Source organism: Falco peregrinus, chromosome 2, assembly GCF_023634155.1.
Source record: "Falco peregrinus isolate bFalPer1 chromosome 2, bFalPer1.pri, whole genome shotgun sequence".
NCBI lineage: Eukaryota > Metazoa > Chordata > Aves > Falconiformes > Falconidae > Falco > Falco peregrinus.
This window is the reverse complement of record NC_073722.1, coordinates 113,972,826-113,994,049: the sequence shown is the minus strand read 5'-3', so window position 1 is coordinate 113,994,049 and position 21,224 is coordinate 113,972,826. Positions and strand designations below refer to the sequence as shown.

Below are 21,224 nucleotides of genomic sequence, written 5' to 3'. Positions count from 1 at the left end.
AAACAGCAAATATTTTTCTGCATCTTGCTTCGGTGGAAAATAACGTTATATTTTGATAGAAGTTCTAACACCCCAAGACAGCAGCTAAATCACATCTTCACATCTCTTGCCTCTTCCAGGCTAAATGGTTCTATGATTCCCACTTGCACAGGCTCTGGACAGGACAGCTGTGGATTTGAGGAACCCCCACACACACACCCCATGCCATGAGCATCACCTATCACCCTATTTCTGACTCCCAGGGATTTTTGGTGGTCGGAAGGTGAGTGTTGCCCATGCTGCCCTTGAGCAGGCCCTGACATGGCTGCACGGTTCAGGGCTCATACGCCAAGAGCCACGGAGAAGGAGGGTCAGAAGGGTTCTGGAGGGAAGATTTCACAGTGCTTTGGTTTTGCCATTGTCTTGGCAGTCAGTGCTATGTAAGCATCTTCCTTCAGCTCCCTGCCACAGCTGCGAGCCAGTATTGCCTGGGACTGGCACTTACCATGCCTGAACCTGATCTTTCCTTCTCTTTTCTCCCCTGCCTAATAAAACAGCAAACCGACCATTCCTCCACACAGCTGTTTGCACCTAGCACCTTTGCAGAGCCCATCCCAGGCTTGGCACTTTCTGCAAGACAGTAACACTCTATTCCCTCACCCACACTAGTAATAAAAACAGGGCTCAGACTTTCACAGGTTTTAAAGAAAACGAGAGCAGGGTCTGACCCTCACAAAGGATGGGACCAGTGCTGGGATGCTGCTCCCCTGTAGCCCGGCTGCCTGGCTCGCAGCCGTGGGCAAACAGCTCTGCTGCTGAATAAAGGCAATGTAGTGCCCCAGCAGAATGTGGTGAAATGAATAAACAAAATGCAAGGCAGCCAGCATGAGCAGTGCTTTAATCAGGTCAGATGAAAAATTAAGTTTAAAAAAACCCAAATCTCAGATTCAAATCTATTTTCTCAACAGTTCATGAGTGGCTCAGCTCCGGAGAATGAGCAAGAGGAGAGGATGAGGGCTCTGCAGAACGTGAAGAGACATGTCTGGGTCCTGCTCCCCTCTGCTCAGCACAGCACCAGCTTCTGGCAGATGTCCCAGGGGATGTTCAGTGCTAGGCTTTGTCTGAGCAAGCCTACTCGCAGCCATCACAGCTGGTCCTCTCACAGGGATCACGAGCATCCCACAACCAGGATTTAAACCCAGAATTGCCCTTTGCCAGATGTGAACCCAGATCTGGCAGGATCAGTTCCAAGCAGCACCTCAGGCTCCCCACGGGCACTGAATCATGCTGATCCAAGAGCTCTCCTCCCTGCTTATCTACTCCTGGGCATCCAAGTACAGGAGGTATCGCAATTGCTTGCACAGCCCTCCCCAGCTTCAGCCCCCCCTGGCTGGTAGGACCCCTGGATGACCAGCAAAGTTCATTTACAATCATCATTAACTCATGGCCACTACCAGAAAACAGGGACAACTGCAGGCAGCCCAGCCAGCAGGCAGCATGGGTCCATCAGCTGATGGCCGGGAGCACAGTGGCAGCCAGCCCTGCTCCTTCCCCAGATAGAGAGCCCGGGGTTGCCTTTTTCTTCCTCTCCAGCACCCAGCCAATTAACTAAATAAACAAGGAAGCAGCAATTAACCCAGTCTTGGCCTCCCTAGCACCCTGCTAGCAATCCTCCCTTGCATGAAAGCTAACAGATTTCCCTGCCACTCCATACAGCTTGAGGGCACAAAATCAGCCATAATTTCTCATCCCCTACCCCTCTCCAGCATCCCATCTGTTCCACAATTCCCAGCCCCTCCAGCCTGCTGCCCTCACTGAAACGTGCCCAGCAGATGCCTTTGAAGTGACATCGGACCTGGAGAGCTTTGCCTGACCCAGCACCTCCAGTCGCTTGGCCTGGGGAGATTTGCAGATGCCGGTGCCTCGGGTGCATCTCAAGAGCTGGCTGAGCCCCCGCACGCGGTCCCCCCCTGTGGCTCCCAGGGCACGTGGCCCAGGGGTCACTTGACATCCCCCAGGTCTGGGAGTCAGGGTTAGCGTGACCGGTGCTGAGCAATGCTGAGCAGGGGAGCGTGGGGCAAGGGGATAGTGCAAATCTGGAAGACCAGGAGCACACAGATGTATGTGAAACCCAGTGCCAGCAGAGCCGGGCAGTGGGATCTGTTTCCCAGCCAACTCCAGACAGGCTTTGGGGCTCGCTGCGGTCTGGTCAGACCTTTCATTCCCCCTGGGCTTGAGTTTCTGAGCATTTAATCTCAGATCAAGAGCGAGCTGCAGTTTCCTTCCCTAACTACAGACATTTGCTGGACTAGAGGGGAGTTCCCAGCCATGCCAGGGCATCCCTAGACTGCCTTGTTCAGTGCCTCATCCATCCATCAAACATTTCACGGCTCTTGAGTCACCATGGGGCAGCCCAGCCCTACAGCTCGGGGCAACCCTCCAGTTCTGCCCCATTTGCCAGCCCATACCCTAAATCACCCCCCATCTCTCCCCAGACTGCCCTCTGTCCCTGACCCTGTTGCTCAACTCTGTTACCTGGATGTCTGCCCCATCCCTGCATATCTCCAGCTCACCCATCACTCGTGGCATCAGGGCAACCCTTCACTGGCACAGACAGGTGGCTGGTGAGGCTCCTTCCACCCACACCCCGTGTCAGCCTGAGCTTCCCCAAAAATTAAGGACAAGCTGTTCTGCAGCTGGGGCAGGGCCTTGCTGTCACACTTAGCTGTGGCCTGGGGTCCTCCGTTCTTCCCGCAGGTGGAGACACGCTGCAGCCTCACGGAAATATCATGCCCGCTTCCTGGGAGCATCGCAGCAGCTTTACTGCTCCGGGATAACTTACAAGGCCGGATCGCATTTCCCCACAAAGAATCATGCCCTTACAGATCCCACAGGAATGAGGCAAGGCACAGGTTTTGTAAAAGTACTAAGGAAAAAAAAAATTATGTTTTACAGACCCATCTTCTGCACAGACAGGCAGCTCTTTGAAAGCCAGAGTGCCTTGTAAAATCTGGGTCAGTTTTGTGAGATTATTTTGAAGGAGTGGAAAATCATTTTGACAACTTTTCAAACTACCCCATTTTGGCTTTTTTATTTTTTTTCCCCCTGAATAAAGCGCCTTGGAATGACTTTTTGTCTTTATAATCTACTGAAGTTAAATCAAAGTTAAGACCCAAATAAAACACCCCAAATGATTGGCGACAGCTCTGTGAACTTTCCCTGCAGAGCCAGCGGGGAGCAGCCGGGTCTCTCACCCAGACCAGCACTGCCACAACTGATTAACTGACTCGGTTAAATCACTCCTTGTCTCCCTGATGCTCCTCATTTAAGCCCAATTCCCTTTTATTTCCAGCCCAGCAGCTATCAGCCTGTGGGACAGAGACCAGGGAGCTGCATTCCCATCTGGGAACCACTGATGCCCTGTTTACAGGACGGGAATGAGGAATAGTCACATTACAGAAGAGGAGCATCCCCAGCCTGGGGATGGAGCTGGCTATACCTTGCCCTTAACACAGGCTGCGGGCACTGCCCTGAGCCCCTAGACTCGCTGCCCAGCCACAGGCAGGAGCTGCCTACAGAGCCCCCCGGCTTCCCACTGCATGCGGATGGGCCAAAACTCACCATCCCACATATGAGACCCACCTGGGGACATGAACCTGGGTGACAGCAGCACCACAGTGCAAGCATCCTGGGTGCCACTGCACCAGGATTCACCTGCTCCAGCAGATCTCATCCTGATCAGCATCATCTTCTCCCCTTACCCCACTGCTGCTATTTCAGGAAGGACTGACCAACATCCATTGCCGTGACCTTCCCTAAATACAGACTGCACAGTGCAAGATGAGGCTTTGATGAGCAGAGAGGTGGTGAAGGAGATAACGAGCCCACCCCAGGGAAGCAGGTCACACCCAGACCCCTTGGGGGGCTACTACAGCCCCATCTGCATGAGGACCTGCCCCACAGGGAGGACACCCAGGCTCCAGGGGGCTTTGATCCCACACCTGGGTGCTGGATGCTCCCAGGGCCACCCCCTCCAGCACTCTCCTAACACAGCTCATCAGGCTCTGCAGTGCAAGGACTGCAGACAGAGCAAGCGATAATTTCATTTCCCTTGCAAATGAGGCCCCATTCCTTCCCCGTCCCCAGCACCTCATCAGCAGAGCCGTCACCTCCACTCCGCTCCCCACCAACCCTCACCGCCTCCTCCACTCACTTCAATTTGTTCACCCAGCCCCAACAAACAACCATTTCCACTTTGTGAAGAGCTCTGGCTGTCATCGTGTTCTTACCATCTTGTCGCAGTTGATCAGGCAGGTTTGCTTATTAATGGAGTTATGACAGTTAACTATTAATAACAACTCCCTTTTCTAGCGAATGTGGTTCCCAGAGACCTTCCCTGATGCCAGCTGCTGAAGGCCATTGCCATGTGGATATTCTGTTTAGGATGGGATGATGCAACAGGCTGGTGCTCTGCGGATGCAAGAAAGGGCTGAGATGTGGGTGCAGGGAACTGGAGATCCCTGGCGGGTCCCATCTCAGCACGATGCCCCCCCTGAACCCCCAGTCCTGCAGCCCTATCGCTCACTCCTGGCAGGGAGTATTTTATCCCCCTGTTTCCCCATCCCTTGCCCTCCTCCATCAAGGCTTTCCCAAACCCACCCATGCAGGGTGAGGGTCCAACATCAGCCAGCCCGAATCTGCAAGTTTTGCCAAGATGCTGACTATTTTGTTATATTTAAACTGCCCTGGAAGCACACCTGGTCACGACAGACCTCTCCCCAGCAAAGGTGCTCTTGAACTACACTGTATCATAGCACAGTAATTAAAACCAAGCCTGAAATCTTCCCAGGGAATTCAGAACACAATTAAGGCTGCAGAAAACTCCAGAGAACAAAGACTTGGCGCTCCAGAGTCCCTTCCCAGGCTGGGGGCAGGGGCAGGTGCTGGGTAGGGGGCACAAGGAAGCAGCCACAGGGTCACGTTACCTGCTGGGTAGCACCTGTCTCAGTTTCCCCGCCTGGGTTAACGCATGGTCTCCCGTGGCGTGGATTCAGATCTCAGCAGTCGCTGGCCTCCCAGAGAGCTGCACCCCACAGCTGGGATCCTGCACTGCCTTGGCTGGAAACCCTGCAGGGAGCAGAGAAGGACCTACTTCTGGGGGCACCTTGCTACCCTCCCAGACCTCTCCACACCCCGACCCAGCCCAGCACGTTGGTGCCCCCCCAGCCAGGCTTCCCCACACTCCGCCCTGGCTGGTAAGGTACCCAGTCAGTCCTGAGTAGCCCCGAGGCACCGGGGATGGGCTTCAACCTCCCCCTACAAAGCAGATAGATGCTGGCCCCACTAAGAAGAGCCAAGACATCCAGCTCCACTTTCATTAATTTCTGTTGAATAATTAAACCCTGGGAAGTTAATACTTACTGCTTAAAAACTCAAAATGCAATGTTTGTAATTACTGTTTTATTGAAACATTAAAAATTAAAGGGCATCCTGAGGTTGCAGTTAGTGCAAAGCTGTGCTTGGCCCCGGGTAAGGCGAAGCTGAGCTCTTAGGCACCAGCCCAGCTGGGGGGGTGTGAGGCACAGCCCCTCCACCCCTCCCACTGCTGCAGAGATTAGGCTCTGGGATCAGCAGCTACAGGAGGATAAACCCGCCAAACCTGGGGGTCCCAGCCACAAGCCCTGCCCAGTCTGGCTCCTGAGACTCAAGCTGCCTATCTCAGGATGGAGGGGACCCCGACAGCCCCAAACCATCACCTACATTGCTGCCAAACCCCCCCCCCCCCCCCCCCCCCCCCCCCCAGGGCACGGGATGGGGATATCAGCTCACCGTGCCAGCCTTGGGGGTCCTGATCCCTCCTCCTGCAGCCAGGCTCCAGGACCAGCCCAGAGCCCCCACCCACAGCAGCACAGCCCAGGTGGCCTCTATCAGCCCTTTGTAGGCTCCAGCTGCTCCCACCCTCCCTGCACTGCTGGGTGGGCTCGCTGGGGGCCAGGCTGCTACATCTTGCCCTCTGGGAATAGGTAGCAAGGGCAGAACGGTGCTTTTAGGACCACAGCTGTGAGGAATCCTCATCTTCTCCCCCTGCCCAGGTCTTGTGTGGTTCCACCCCTTTTCCATCACTTCACTCCATCACAAGTGGAGATACTCAGTCTTGAAATTTGTAGCCAGAGCATCTGCTGGCCTTGCAGAGCTCGGGCATATCTGGGGTGGCAGAATGTCCTGATGGGGGGCGGGGGTAGTGGTGGCTTCTCCCACCCCGGATCAAGGGTGCACAGTCGGTGTGCCATGTCTGACGGGGCAGCTTCATGGCAGACAATAAATGGCTGGAAATGTCAGCAGGTGTTTTCATGCATGCAAAAAGACAAGCGGGTGGGCTGGAGAGTTACCAGCTCGCGGTGAGGTGCTCATCACCCACACATGGAGGACCCTTCTGCCAGCTGCTGGCCGGGAGATGCTGCTGGGTGCAGGGGAAAGGTGCGGAGGGGGCACGGTGAGACAAGGCAGAGCTGCTTCTCCTCTGCCATGGGTGCTGGGGAGGTGACCCTCAGACGCACCAGCCCAGGTGTGCCAGCCTGCTCCGTGCCAGGAGCAAGGCTGGAAGGGCATGGAGGCATTGTGTTTAAAATGCTGCTGCACGGCACAGCGAGCATGGCCCGTGGGAGGGCTGACAAAAGCCACCTCGGTCCCCACTGAGGGCATCTCTCTCTTGCAAAGGCTCAGCCTGGGGGTGATGAGGCTTCCCGTGTTTTCCCAAAGTCCTATTTTAGGAAACAAAATAAACACAGAACCCAAACACGAGATTCTTTATTGGGTCTGGGTGGGGAGGAAGAGCTATTAAGGGCTATTCACATCACCTCACTGCTGCCAAGCTGAAAGCACCCCCCCATCCCTCCTGCTGCTCCACTGAGAGCATCCCCCATCCCTCCCATTGCTCTCACCAACCCCTTGTCCCAGTCCTGCCCTTCCCGCCCAGCCTCCATGTCATTTCTCTCAGGAGATGTGTCTCCTGCTGCATTTCCACCCCCGGTCACTTTAATGTTCATCTTTCTGCACAATTCACAGTCCTGAGTGTTGTGTGGCTGAAAGCCCAGAAATATCCATCAGCTCTTTCCCCACCAGCCCACATCACTCCAGTTTGAGCTGCTCGGTTCCCCAGTTTGGGGCCAGGTTGCTCCAGTTTGGCCCCCTAGTAGCCCATCTGGGGGTTGCAGTGGGGCCCAGACCTGCTCTGGAGCATCTGAAGGTCCCAGTCATCCCATGCTGCATGGACCACACCATCCCCACGAGCCAGGGACCAGCCTGGCGGGCTGGCCCCACAGATTCCCAAACTGGTTTCCATGGCAGCTAGTTTTCAACTCTCTCATCAGTCTCCATGGCAATAAGGCTTCTCCTTCCCCATCCAGGGTGGTGGGGTGTTGCTCAAGGGTTCCCACAGCAGCTCACTTCAGCTTGAGAGCATCTCCCAGGTTCCCAGCAGCTCCCCCAGTTCACCCCAGGAGCTCTGCCTTGTAAGAAAACCAGCACAACCAGTGCAGCTTGCTACACCTGCACAGACAGCATCTGCCCACATACCTGAGTAGCCAGATGGGGCACAAGCTTGCTGCAAACTCAACGAGAGACAACAATAATTTTTCTTCCTTCTGCCTCCTGCTCACCCCCATCCCTGATGGTTTCCTGCTGCTGTCTGCTGTAGCTGGGGCTGCCTGGCAGGTACTTGGCGCTCTCTCAAACTGAGACAAGCAGGGTTGTAAACCATCCCTCTGGTAGAAAGAGACAAGCTTTGTAAAAATGATGCACAGCAGATGCAGATTAATTTTTTTTTTACAGTCCTGTTGAGGATTTCAAGCTAGTCACCGATACGGGACTAAAAATACCACTGGAGTCCTCGACTTTTTATTTTTCCCATTCAATGACACTTATAACAAAAACGCCCAACCAAAATAGCACCTAGAAAACTGGACTGAGCCCCTCGTGGGTGATGGCAAGTGCTGGAGGTGGGGAGGTGCAAAAGCACCGGCTGCGTGCGGGGTGGCTGAGGTAGGATGCAAGGATCATTGCCTTTCCTCTGCAGCAACACAGGCTCTCATTGAAGATAACCCCCGAGATCTGCTGTGCACAAGTTCTCTGTGGCTTTGGATAAAGCTGAGCCAAATGTAAGAAGAAGCATAATCCTGTATTTTCTGCACTGCTAAATATTGCCAGTAATCATTCTGGGGGCCGCTGCAGCAAGTTTGTGCTCTCCAGGGCATTTAATAGTGCTTTGCCCAACTGCTTTGGTGCATCCTGCACACCGGACACCCGATATTCCCTTTGGGCCATGCTGGGAGCCAGCCCTTGGGGTGAAGCCTCTCCAAGAGTTCCCCTTTCAGCTGCCCAGCCAGTCCTCGGTAGGGCAGGAAAGGACCTGAAACCAACCCGGCACTGGCAGCAGCTTTCCCAGCACCAGGCAGCAGGCAGGCAGGCAGGGGGGTTGTGGCTGCCGGGTATAATTCTCACCCCACGGCCCCAAAAGCAAATTCCCCAAGGTAACAGCAAAGCTGGGCTGCGATGCTCCCCGGGAGCTCCCACCAGCAGGAGAGGGGTGCAGGGAAGAGATGTTGGGGTTTTGCTGGGTGGGCTCTAGGGAGCAGTGGGGGGAAACGGGGGGAAAGGGGGTTGGAGCTGGGGCTGGGCTCAGTCCTGAGCTGCTGCAGGGATCCCGAGGAGTTCAGAGCCCACCGGCACCCAGGGGACAGCAAACGCCGTCAAGAGCGGTGCAGGAGGAAAGGACTGCTCCATGTTCCTGCTGGGACCAACTCGTCACAGGAGGACGCTGCTTAATTAATGTGCTCAGAAAAAGAAGAACAAGCAGATGTTTTCATTCAGGCTCTTTTTAGCATAAAGCAGCAGCGGAGAAGGACAAAAAAAGTCAATGAAAACTCCCTGCAGTTTAATTTTTTTGGTAGCAAATTGCTTAAACGGGAGCACAAGCAGTCAAACTCAGTGTTCTTGGAAAAGCAGCAATGATGCAATCCAGTGCATCACACCCTGGAAGTCATGGGGGGGTCTGGGCCACACAGTACTGCCTTCCCCCTACCCCCAGCCTGGGGAGCAGCATGGCGAGGGGACTAGACCTGATCCCATCCCCCCCAGGGTGCGCCCGGGTGGCAGCGGTGACAGCTTTGGTGTCAGGGACGCATAACTCCGTGTCCTCTGCTTTTATAATAAAGGCAGATAGTGCAGTTGTTGCTTGGGGGGAAAGATGATTAACCACTATAATCCCAATTACAGCTTCTAATTAGGATTAATTTGTTGAGTTAATTAGGTGTGGAAATCTGTTGCTTCCCAGATTTCTTTTACGAACTTCTTGCTCCCAAGCCCAGTCTCTGCACGGCCACAGCTGGAAGGGCAGAGGACTGGTTGCTACCGTGTGATAATGCAGAGATTGCTGTGGCACTGTCACTGCTGGTGACAGCTCACCAGGCTCCACTTTAGCACCCAGTTGCTGCTCTTCGTTTGACCTAGATGGAGAGATGGCAAGATTTGGGGACAGGAGCCAAAGTGGCTCAAACCACAGCACCAAGCCTGAACAAGCCTTTGCAGAACAGAAATGTTGCAAGAGCCTGGGGACGGCTGTGGCCAAGGAACATCTTTGTTGCAGCTGCATCAAAGCATGCAACTGCATGGTTGGATCCTTAGAGGTAGAAGGGGTGCAACACCCTCCCCAGTTTCCAGAGCAAACGCTGGAAGGAAATCGCAGCGTGCCAGGCTCGGTGAGAGCAAAGGACGTGGGGCAAAGCACATGCAGGGGGCTCGGTGGACAGCAGAGGTGTGGGGCTGGCAGGGACAGGGACAAGGAGGCACCGCAGTTGGAGGGCAGCCAGGTTTACCTTGGCCTGAGGAAAGCGCTGCTGGAGGGGTGTGAACCAGGCTCTCCCCAGCTGCAACTGCTGTACAAGACATGGGCCTTGGAGTGGGTCCAGAGGAGGCCACAAAAATGGTCAGAGGGATGGAGCAGGGACGTCCTGCCGTGAGGACAGGCCTGAGAGTTGGGGCTGTTCAGCCTGGAGAAGAGACGGCTCTGGGGAGACCTTAATGCAGCCTTTCGGTGCTTAAAGGGGGCTTATCAGAAAGATGGGGACAGGCTTGGGCTTGTAGCGACAGGACGAGGGGGAATGGTTTTAAACTGAAAGAAGATAGATTCAGACTACATGTAAGGAAGGACGTTTTTTACAGCGAGGGTGGTGAAGCTCTGGCACAGGTTGCCCAGAGAGGTGGGAAATGCCCCATCCTGGCAGGGTTCAAGGCCAGGCTGGATGGGGCTCGGAGCACCCTGGGCTGGTGGGGGGCATCCCTGCCCATGGCAGGGGGTTGGACGAGGTGGCCTTTAAAGATCCCTTCCAACCCAAACGGCTCTGTGATCTCTGTGATCTCTGTGATCTGCCCCAGCACTGCCCAGCCGGGCTCACCTCGCTCCCCTGAGCCACACGTACAGATCATGCCCGTCCCCACCGCAGCAAGACAGCTGGCAGAGCTGCCGGCACTTCCTATTATTTTTCTCAACACTCTCCTGAAAATTAATTAATTCAATTAATTGATTAAATAAACAATCCTCCAAGCTCAACAGCACTAAGCCAGCTGTGCACCACGTCAAGCTGCAAGAACATCACCCATTTCCAGGCTGACTTCCCAGGTCCCAGTCTCAGCAAGATGAAACTGGGGTAAGCTGGGAAAGGATTGGGGCTGCCGAGTGAGGGGTTGCGATACAATGTTCAGCAAAAAGTTGCACGCACACCTCTGAAACAACTGCATTTCCATGCAGGTTGCAAAGTCTTTCCTTATTTCTTACAGATGATGTCAGATGCTTTGAATCCTTAGATGAAAGGAACTAAATTAGGGCAGATCGTTATTCCTGGTTTATGGTTTGTGATTATAGAAAAGCTGATACTTCTGGTAGCTTGCTTTCAAATAAAGCAAACCTTTGTCCTGTTTCCAGTGGGCCTCTACTGGGAGCTGGGTTCCAGAGGGTGAGAGGCAGTGGAAACCCTCTGAGGGACAGCAAGGAGAGGGGCTGCGCACCCCACCAGCCCCTCTCCTCCCAGCTTTCCAAAGTCAGCAGCCAAGTGTTGGCAATGGGCACATTATTCATATATTTTTTGCCCTCCTGAGGCCCTTTAGGCAGCAGCGGCACCTGCACCCATAGTCCCTGGCTGGAGGTCAAGCCCCACAGAGGTACCTAAGCCTCCCCAAAACACTCCCTCCTCTCCCCATCCTCCCAACCTTTAATTTTATTCCCCTTTCCAGAAGACCTGGATGCTGAGGGCTGGATCCTGGCTTGGCTCCCACACTGCCCAGGCTGGGGGACATCCTGCTCCCCCACGGGTGCTGGCGGGAGAAGCTGCATCCTTAGCATTTTTGCTCTGCTTTGTGGATGGCTCGTTGGCATTTCTGTGCCTGCCTAGGGAATAATATCGAATGGGCCCTATCTCTCCTGAGAAAATATCGATCCAGAGTTTTAACGGCTTTCCGCTAACGAGCCACAATGAGTGTCACTGGGCATCACTGCTCGAGCTGATAAGAAAGGGAACACTTAGCCCCACAGCTTTGAAAGGGGGTTTCACACACACATACACACCCACCCACCCCGCAGGTCCTTTCTAATGGAAATTAAGAAAAAGAAAGAAGAAAAAAAGAAAAAAGGCAAAAGATTTCTCTATTTTTTCACTTGATAAGTCTGAAGACAGATTTTCAATTTGTTAACTTTCTTTATGGCTTTGGCTTTGCCAAAGGCAGGCAGAGATGAGGGAAGGGGACAGGAGATTAAATGCATTAGTTTATTTTGGGAAGTCTTTCTACAGGAGGGAAAAATAATAAAAAAAAAAAGAAAAAAAGTGTGACACCAGGGAGACAGGACTCAATTAAAGCAAGACCTTGAAATACATGAGCCAGTAGTCCTGACCACAGGTCCATTAGACATCCCTGTCAGGTGGCGTGCTTTGGTTACCAGAGGTTGTGTGGCAGCTAGATCCATCACCTGGGGAAATAACCACTGGTGCTTACATCTTCAGCAGCTCCTTGATCTAGCAATAAACCCGTTAGGGGAAATAAATGGGTTTCTCTTGCCTGGACTGTCCACATCATGGATGCAATTTGCCATTTTACCGGGCTGCTGATAAGCAGGGGATCAGGAGGGAAAAGCCGTTTAAACGATTTCCTAATAAAGGCCCAGATAAGAGCTGAGCAGCCCTATTACCTCCCTCCGGCTGTGATTTACAGCCCAGATTGCTGCTCCAGGAGCTGAGCCTCTGTAGGGGACAATGCGCCCAGCTGGCAGCGGGATGCTGAGGGGATGCCAGGGCAGGGACCACCTGCCCTCCCGCCAGACCCCCCCCACTGCCCCAGCCGCACTGGCAGCGGAAGGTTTCGATACCATCAACATTAAAAACGGGGGGGGGGACACACACAAAACCTCCAGAAAGTTCTGAGTGGAATTACTAAGAAGAGTCAGGCTCAGAAACAAAAATTGCCCCTGGCTCCGTTTCTAGGTATGGAAAACAGATTTCCAGAACAGTATTATTCTTTAGACATGCCTGTCCTGGTTTCACAGCCAACAGAAGAGGAAAACAGGCTTAAAAACACACCTTCCAGGAGGCTCTGCCTACTGGATGACACCAGAGATGCCATCAAAAGGTCCACACCTCCCTGCCCCAAGGAGATCCCAGGGGCTCCACACACACGTGCTCTGGTTGTTAAATGAACTGTCCCATCCACCAGCATCAGAGGGTGTAGGTGACAGCTCCTCTTTTGATTTTTAATTGATTTTATTCATAGTTTTGACACTCTTCCCCTCTTTTCCCCCTCCCAGCTGGGGATTTCTTCTTTGTAATTAGCTGTGGTAATAAGAATCTTTTATATAGCAGCGCCTCAGCTTCCCTTCCAGTGCTCCTACTAAATAAAAAGTTACTTTAATGTCTGTATCACTCTCAGATCTCCCTTCCAGATGGACATGTCCTGGCCGGGGAGACCGGGCAAGCACCAGAGCCCTGTTTGGGCAGGAGCTTGGGAAGGCAGCGAGATGCTCCAGCGATTGCTCAGGAACAGAAACAGGCAGAGAAAAAGCATTTCCAGGTGACAAAGTCTCTTCTCTTTTATGCCAACTCCTCTGGCAGCTGCTGCTGACCCAGTAGTTCCATCCCCTGCTGCCACCTCCGTGTCGGGGTGCCAGGACTCAGTATGCCCCACAGGCCTGGCACACGCACCCCCACACACAAATTGGTGCCAATTCTGCACCCAAAGCCACCGCTAATACCCAGCACCGGTATTACCAAACCAGCCAAGACCCCACCTTGCCCCTACATGGGATTTTACAAACCAAAGCATCCTCCTGCTCCCAGCAGCTGGGGCTCCACATGGAATGAGGCAGGAGGAGCTGCCCTGAGCACCCACACTCCAGTCCCTGTTACATCAAGCATCTGCGAGTGATGTGCGATCACCAACAGACCAAGAGAGGCTTTTCCCCAGGCAGCATCCCACCCTCAGGGCAGCACCAGGAGCAGACCTCAGCACCAGCTGACAGGGCAGAGATGTGACAGGTAGTACCAGAGCATTGCTCAGCCCTATCACCCAAATTTACAGGCTGGCTCGAGATCCAGCAAAGTTCCAGACAGATCATTATTTCCCACGACAGCAACGAAGGTGAGCCAGCTGCCTTGTATTTCAGCTTGCACAAAAATGCTGCTGCCAGGGGATAATTGGGACTCCGCCGTGGGAGGCAGGCGCTGGGCTGCCGTTAGGTGAAGGATATTTTAAAAGCAGCTGAGCAGAACCGGTGGAGAAAGCTGCCCAGGGAGGTGGTGCAGTGAGCACTGTCTCCGCAGGCATCCCGAGCATCTTGGTCTCTAAAGCTCGCTTAGATATCCTATAAAACCAGGTTTTATTTGGTCCTTACAACCCTGGGAGGTGAATCGCTGGTGATTCCTGCTTGCAACCCCCCGTGCCTCTCACAGGCCAGCTCCTGCCCAGCCAGTGCTCACAGCAGCTGGGCGAGGCCCAGCCAGTGCTCACAGCAGCTGGGCGAGCAGGGCGGGAGCGTTTGCCAGGTGATGCTTTGAGACCGAGATGAAAAGTGCCGTAGAAAGGCACAAGGTACAGTTGTTCAGCTCTGCAAAGAGACACATATTTATACACATGCTGGCTGCAAGACACAGAAATTACTTAATCAATCCTTCCTCTTGTCTGGTGTCGCAGGCAGGACGGAGGCTGCCTATGCAATTTTGTGCTGAAGATGACAAACTGCTCCGGGATAACAGCAGTCTCCAGCTCCTGCCTCATTGAGTGCAGGATGCGGCCGTTCTCACCGTGGTGGGCTCGCAGGCTCAGCCAAAGGGATGCCCAGAGGTCAGGAGCACCCTGCAGTGTTCCCCTTCCCAGAGCCAGAGCGAGGAGATGGCAAGGGGAGCAGGGGAAGCCTGAGGTCTGTCTGATGCTGTTGCACAGCTGAAGAAATCCGATTTTCTCCCAAAACCTGGCTGCAAGACACCAAGTCATGGGGAGGACAGGCTGGAGGTGCCAGGACCACATGGCACAGCTGCAGTAAATGGCTGGGTCAAAGGGGAGACCTCATGCACTCATCCTGCCATGCCACTGCTCTCCATCAGTCACTTTGAGCCGTGGGGGACAAGCATGCCAGGGCCTGGGACCCTGCAGTGACATTGCCAGGACAGGCTGCCAGCCCACCAGCCTCCCTCGCCTGCTGGGCCAGGGGCTCTTCCAGGCAGGGAAGGGCTGGGAGGGAGTTTCCAGCTCACAATTTCCCAGCCACGTGTTTTATGGGATGCAGGAGTCTCACCATCAAATGCTTCCAAGCAGCAGGAGGGCTGAGTACCAACCTTACAGCAAGACACTGGCAGCCTGGCTGCGGGGAGCAACACTACAAAACCCACCCAGGCCACCCCAGCCAGCACCCACCCAGCAAGGGGATGTGCCGGGAGGGGAAATATAGGAAGCAGTGAGAGCTCCCCTGAAGTGAGATGAATGTCATAAAGAAAGGTTAAAAAAGCAAAGACCACACATGGAAGGGGGTTGCTTGGGGCTCACCTCTTCCGGTGGCTGCAACATCTGGGGCATGCAGAGATGTGATGTTGCTTTCACAGCTGCTGAGCTGCCCCCTTTCCCTGGCCTCGGTCTGTGCCCACCGGCAGTTCCGCTCAGCTGCTGCAGCACGTCCTCCTGCCTGCTCACTTGAACCCTGAGCAGCCCCGTGCCCCCACCGTCACCTCTGGTGCCTCGGTCCCCGAGGGATGTACAGCCCCAAGCCCCCGCCATCACCTCCAGTGCCTCAGTCCCTGAGGGATGTACAGCTCCATGCACAGCCCAGAAGAGAGCAGAGAACCACGGGGGGCTGGGGGGGCTCACTTTGGGCACCTCTGCCCTGCCAGCAGCATCGCTGCGGGGTCCAGCATCCCTCCTGGGAGCCCTCCCCAGCCCCATCCTGCCCCTCGCTTCCCATGGACAGTCTGGGGGCCATCCAGCCCCTGCTGGCTCTTCCTGGGGACACCAGGGGGACAGACCCCACTGTGTCCCTCCAGCCCAGCCACTCTTCTCAGGCTCCCCCCAGCCCCACAGCCAAGGCAGGCACCGGCAGCCTCCCTGTGCCCCCCAGCACAGCTCTGCCCAATAACTCCCACAGAAAGGCTGGGTGTTGCTTCCCCTTTAATTTACCACTTGTCATGGGGAGGGTTAAAAAAAAATAAATCAATAAATAAAACAACCTAGGATGCTTGAAGAAGATGAAAACCCTGAAACTGCAGTCTGCTGGTGGCTTGTCCTGTTGCCAGAGGAGGAGAGGGGTGTCCCTGCCCCCCCCCCCTCCTCCCCACCACCCCACCCCAGTGCCACCAGGTCCAGGTGGGTTCGGATGCGGTCCGATGATGCTCCTCGAGAAGAAAATGAAACCAAACATCAGGACATGGTCACTCACAGTTGACTGGCGGATGAAACAACCCCCAGCGTCCGACACCCCTGGCTCACCCGCCAAGAGGGACCTGTCCCACCTCCAGCTATTGCAGAAGCTTTGAGAAAGCCACTCGTTACACGTTGCATGTCGCAAACACGGGACACACACACACCAAGTCACAAGCAGTCCCTGCACAGAGCCACTTGTCCTTTGCGGTAGTCGCGGCATGGGCAGAGGCGCCGGTACTTGGTGTTGTAGCCCGCGCAGCTGAAGAGCAGTGGCTCCTTCTGGAGGTAGCACTCGTGGACGTTCTCAGCCACTGCTGGGTAAAGATGGTTCATCTCATACTCGGTGCTGTCGCAGGTGATGCTGAGCCTGGAAACAAAGACAAAGGTGGGTCAGTTCAGGTGAGGAGGCTGCCTGAGGTTTCACTGAAGGGTTTTTAGTGCTGTTCCGTCCTTCCCGGGGAGGTTCCTTCCCTAAGCGTTGGGGCAGATCTTTGCTGGTTGCATCAGGAACCGTAAGTGCTCTGCTTGGCACCCCCTGGCTGGCTTATTACCAGCCCAACACACCATGCAGGCAGCGGTGACTCTTGCAACGCAGCCCTGCAGCCCAGAGACCACCCCGACCCTCATGTGGGCCAGGGATGGCTTAGGAAATCATGCACAAAAATCCACCCAAATCTTTTATATCCCCCCACTGACCAACAAGCCTGTCCACTCTCGTGGACACCTTCCACAGCAGCTAACGTCCCCTACACAAAAGCACACCAGTTCAACAGATGCCCACGTGCCCCCTGCTAGCCTGGATCAGCCAGCAGAACTGGGGCGGGCATCACCAAATGCCCCGAGGAGCAGCAGAAATGCCCAGTGCGGATCTCAGCATCCCTCTCCTACCACCCATGCCCATGCCAGCAGACAGAGAGGCAGTGCTGGCATCGCCCTCCCACCAACCCCTCTCAACTGGTGAGTCCCTGAACAAGCTCATTTTAAAGTCTGGAGTGGGGCATGGAGGGGAGGGTGAAATCCAAGCCCCAGCCCTAATTTATCGCATAAAAATGTCACTGGGATTCACAGCACCTGCCTGACCAGCATAATAGCAATAGTAATGCTCGCATTTTAATTGCCCATAGAGCAGCATGGAGCTTGGTGGCAGATTTATACTCTATTAAAACTTCACCGCTGTGTGTTCAAAATGCAGTTTTATAAAGAAAGATTATAAAAAAAAGAGAGAAAGGGAGAGAGCTCGGAGGAGGTGGAGAGGAACGGGGTGAGGGAGAGATGGAAACGTGCCTGGAAAGGCTATTGTTGCCTTCTGAAGTGTGAAGCTGGTCAAGGCCAACACATGCAAGCAACGGGCTGCTCTCCGGCAGCACCCTGCCCGCACTGCCTTGTGCATGAAGGCACCTCAATGGGATTTCAGCAAGGAGGACATGAGGAAAATGGGTGCTGGGGATGGGGGGAGCAAAGGGATCATCCAGCTGATGGTCCCCACCACCACCTTGCTGTGAAGGTCACAACTCACTGGAGAAACACCTCCTTCTTGTTGAGGAATCTGAAGAAGGTGGGCTCACAGACCAGCCCGTGCCGCCGGCACGTCTCAGTGCAGGCGTGCTGGGTCTCCGACACCCACACCTGCAGCGAGCCCACTGGGGGCCAGGCGTGGGGGTCCCAGCTGGCACTGGGGGACCACACCAGGTGAGTGGCATTGGGGGACAGGGCCAGTGGGCTCGGAGGGCTTTGCATAGCAGGACTCTTGGCCTTGGGAGGCAGTGGAGGAGACGACGTGGTGCAGAAATCCTGGTGGGAGAAAAGACAGTGGGTCAGTGTCCAGAGGGACAGGGTGAGATGTTGGGGATGGAGAAGGGAGGGTGCTGGTGGGACAGAAGGACACTTGGGCTGCTGAGTTTGCTTCTCAGGTTGAGGTCACCTGCATGCATAGATGGCATCCCCTGCTGTGGAAGATGAAGGCATCAACCCCCTCTTCTCCCAACGCTACCTTACTTTCTGCAGCAGAAAGGTCTTGACCCAGACTCATTACCTCCAGCTACTTGCAACCACCCCCCCTGTGTCTTTGGTTCATGGCAAATCTCCCCCAGCCCCCATCTCCTGGTGCTCTCTTCAATTAGGCCACCAGCTGCACAGGGCTGGGACCCGGGGTGCCACGCTGGGGAGCTGCACTGGCTCAGTGGTTACTTACCCAGAGGAACAGGAACAGACCCATGGCAGAACAGGGACGGTTCCCCAGGGAGGACAGGGATGCTCCCCCAGGGAGGACAGGGACGTCTCCCCAGGGAGGACAGGGATGATTCCCCAGGCAGGACAGGGATGCTCCCCCAGGGAGGACAGGGATGCTCCCCAACCTGGTGCTGAATGTAGGCGTGGATTCGCTCCAGCATCCCCTCGCAGGTGTACTCGTAAGGCAGGTAAGGGTCCACCTGTGAAGGGGGAAGAGCAGAGCACAGGCAGCAAGCAGGGACAGCCTTGTCCCCCCACTGGGACCGGTGGCCTGGGACAGCAGTGCCCCAACCACCGAAGCCCACGGCTCGTGTCTGTCCACCAAAGCAAGCAGAGCATAAAAGTAGGGCTGGAAAAACTTCACAAGCCATAAAGCACTAGAGAAAGAGGGTGAAGGATTAATTTTGATTCATCCCATGTATCGGTGACAATGAAGTTACCCTGTTCCATTTTAGTCTCACTTTTCTTCGGTTTTGGCACGTTATAAAATAAAATCGTTTTTTAAGCAATAGGTCACTTCCAATTAAAGTATGAACTGTTTCAGCCCAAGAAACACTCCGCAAATGCAGGCAAGGGGCTGGGGGGGGGGGGGGTAATCTTAAAGTAGAGGGGTGTAGTTAAGACTGGTAAAGATGCCAGGCTAATCCTGGTTGGTGCCCTGGGTCTGGTCCAGCATCCTCTGTTCCTCTGCTCCTGTGTGCTCTGACCTCAGCACGGCTCTGCTTGCTCAGAGGAAGGTCCAGGCTTTGCTGCCCCGGTACTGCAACCCACCAAACTGGCCGGTGAAAAGCCCAGGGCTGGGACTGGCTGTGCACAACATAGGAACAAAAATCACTCTTCTCCCACTGCCACTTCACTGAGGGTTTGCTGCCCAGGGCAGATGGCTGTGATGGGGTGGAAGCCCAGTCCCAGAGGCTTGGTGCTCCCCGCTGCCGCCGGCACAGGCTGGGACAGGGCAGGGATGCAGCAGCCGGGTACACACTGGAATAGAGGAAATGTTAATGCCCACGTATGTACATGCCGGTGCTGCACCCCCACATTGATAACTGCTATTTTTACAGAGCCAACGGCACTTAAACCATGGTGTATTTTTAGCGTGGGTTACAAAACACTGCAGGTCTTCGGGAGATTTCTGCCAGTGCTCTCTTCCTGACGTCACATCTCCCTGTCCCAAGAGCCACCCTTGGGTCCTGGCATGGAAACCCCCTTCTCTACACAGCGACTCAGCAGCATCCCCCAAACAAGCATATCCCTGGCACACCGAGAGCACAGGTTCCGGGCGAGCAGGCAGAAGCAGGCAGAAGCAGGCAGAAGCAGGCAGCTGGGCTCACTGCCCTCCAGCAGTGCCAGCGCACAGCTGTTGCCCCAGAGTCAACAGTGATTTTCCCCAGGGGAAGAGCATGGCCAGGACGGCTATGTCATTGATCCACCCCCTTCTTCTGGAACAAATAATTTTTAAAGGAAATTTCTGCCCTGGGAGGACAGATTTTTCCATACTCCCTTATTTTTCCAGAGAGATGTTACATGAGATGCAGACGGTGGCGCGTGGAAGGGTCTGGTCCTCGCCCCCCCCCCCCCCCTTTCCCCCCGTGCATCTCTGCAAAGCTTCATGTAAAAGGATTATAAGCAAGAATACCCTAAAGGTAATTAATCCAGAAAACACCATTTCTTCCATTTTCTGAGCTCTGCGCCTCCAGAACAGCTAGCTGCTTTTGTAGTACCCATCAAACCCAAGCTCAAAGGCTCACTCTGCCGAGAAGATCACTCTAAGCATCTCCCTGCCATAAATACCCCACCTGAGATCTCAGCCAGGCTGGAAATCACAGCTGCTCCATCTAATTACAGATGTGCACGCTAATCAGGGCTGACACAATGACAAGCAATTCTTGGCTCTGAATCGCTGATGGGTGCTCAGTTAACTGGGGTAGAGTCCTCCACAGAGCAGAACTGCCCATCTGGGTCACACAGAGCCTGAGCCAGGCAGGGTGCTGGGTGCTGCCTGGCACCCATTCAGGGGGGAGACAAACCCCCCTTGCTCAGCACCACCAGTGCTCAGTCTCACCTTACAACTGCTTTCATGGCCGCAATGCCGGGGGGGGCTTTTCCCAGGACCCCATCACACCAGGCATGGTGCAGATGTAATTCTGTAAAACAGTCTCTTTCCCCCAAAATACTGCTGTGGTACCCAGTGGGATGCAGCACATCCACAGCCAGGTGGAGGCAGAAAACCTCCTTGTACTGGCACATGTAGCTGGAGGTGATGTTCTGGGCACAATCCCACCTGCCCGCAGGCTCCTGGGAGCCCTCTGGGGTCCAGGAGCATCAGGAGGCTGCAGCCCCCGCTCCTCCAGCCCCAACACCTCTATGTGCCCCCCTCATCTGGGGGCTCCCCCAGAGGCTGTCATTTCCCCCTGCTCCACTTTCCCAAGCTCGTTAGGATTCAGCTCCTGCACCCAGGACTGACAGAAAATGCCAATTTTGAGAAGGTAATTGTTTAATTAAAATCTGACAGGCTTGGCCTCCTCTTGACAGCCGTATCGTTAATGCCACTCCCCACACTGGGAGCTCAGGATCTCTCCAGAGCCCTGGGAGGGAGGAGGAGGAGGGGGGCTCTGAGGTGGGGACCACAGCATCCCGCTGCCCAGTGGAGCGATGCACTGGATGCCACGGGAGGGAGCAGAGGGGGCGGTGAAGATGGAACTTTGCCATCCTTTCCCCCAGGCATCAGTGGGGAACACAGGACCAGAGCTCTCCACCAGCCAAATGGGGAGTTACTGATGCCCCATGGGGATACCTCCATAAGAGCCCTGGTTTTATAATCTCCAGCAGGAATCCCAGAGCTGAAAAGAGCAGTAAGTCTCCCTCGCTCAAAAGGAAAAGAAAGGAAAAAAAAAAAAATCCAAACGTCCTCAGACAAGTAAGTAGAAAAATAATGCCATTCTCTACTAGCACGTAACAGCAGGCTGGGAACATTTTAACCAGCTATTTTCGCTGTGATGTTTAATACGCCGCTCTTTCAAGCATAGTCTGAAATGTATAATTTTCCATTATATTCCTGTATGTTTGACTTT

General features: G+C 54.6%; 1 protein-coding gene across 4 annotated transcripts in view; it reads right to left on the bottom strand.

Annotated features, from left to right (window-relative positions):
* Positions 1–15,655: 15,655 nt before the first annotated feature.
* MGAT5B (alpha-1,6-mannosylglycoprotein 6-beta-N-acetylglucosaminyltransferase B) overlaps positions 15,656–21,224 on the bottom strand; it is a 70,670-nt gene continuing 65,101 nt past the window's right edge. For 3 of the 4 annotated variants that reach the window (XM_055797749.1, XM_005233056.3, XM_055797750.1), the window contains 3 exons: positions 18,279–18,353; positions 17,441–17,715; positions 15,656–16,291 (listed from right to left, as the gene is read on the bottom strand). In XM_055797749.1, the coding sequence (XP_055653724.1) occupies positions 16,093–16,291; positions 17,441–17,715; positions 18,279–18,353 (549 nt within the window). In that variant the 3' untranslated portion in view covers positions 15,656–16,092. Of the gene's footprint in view, positions 16,292–17,416; positions 17,716–18,278; positions 18,354–21,224 lie in introns of all 4 variants that reach the window. The other variant, XM_055797751.1, reaches the window with a different exon arrangement.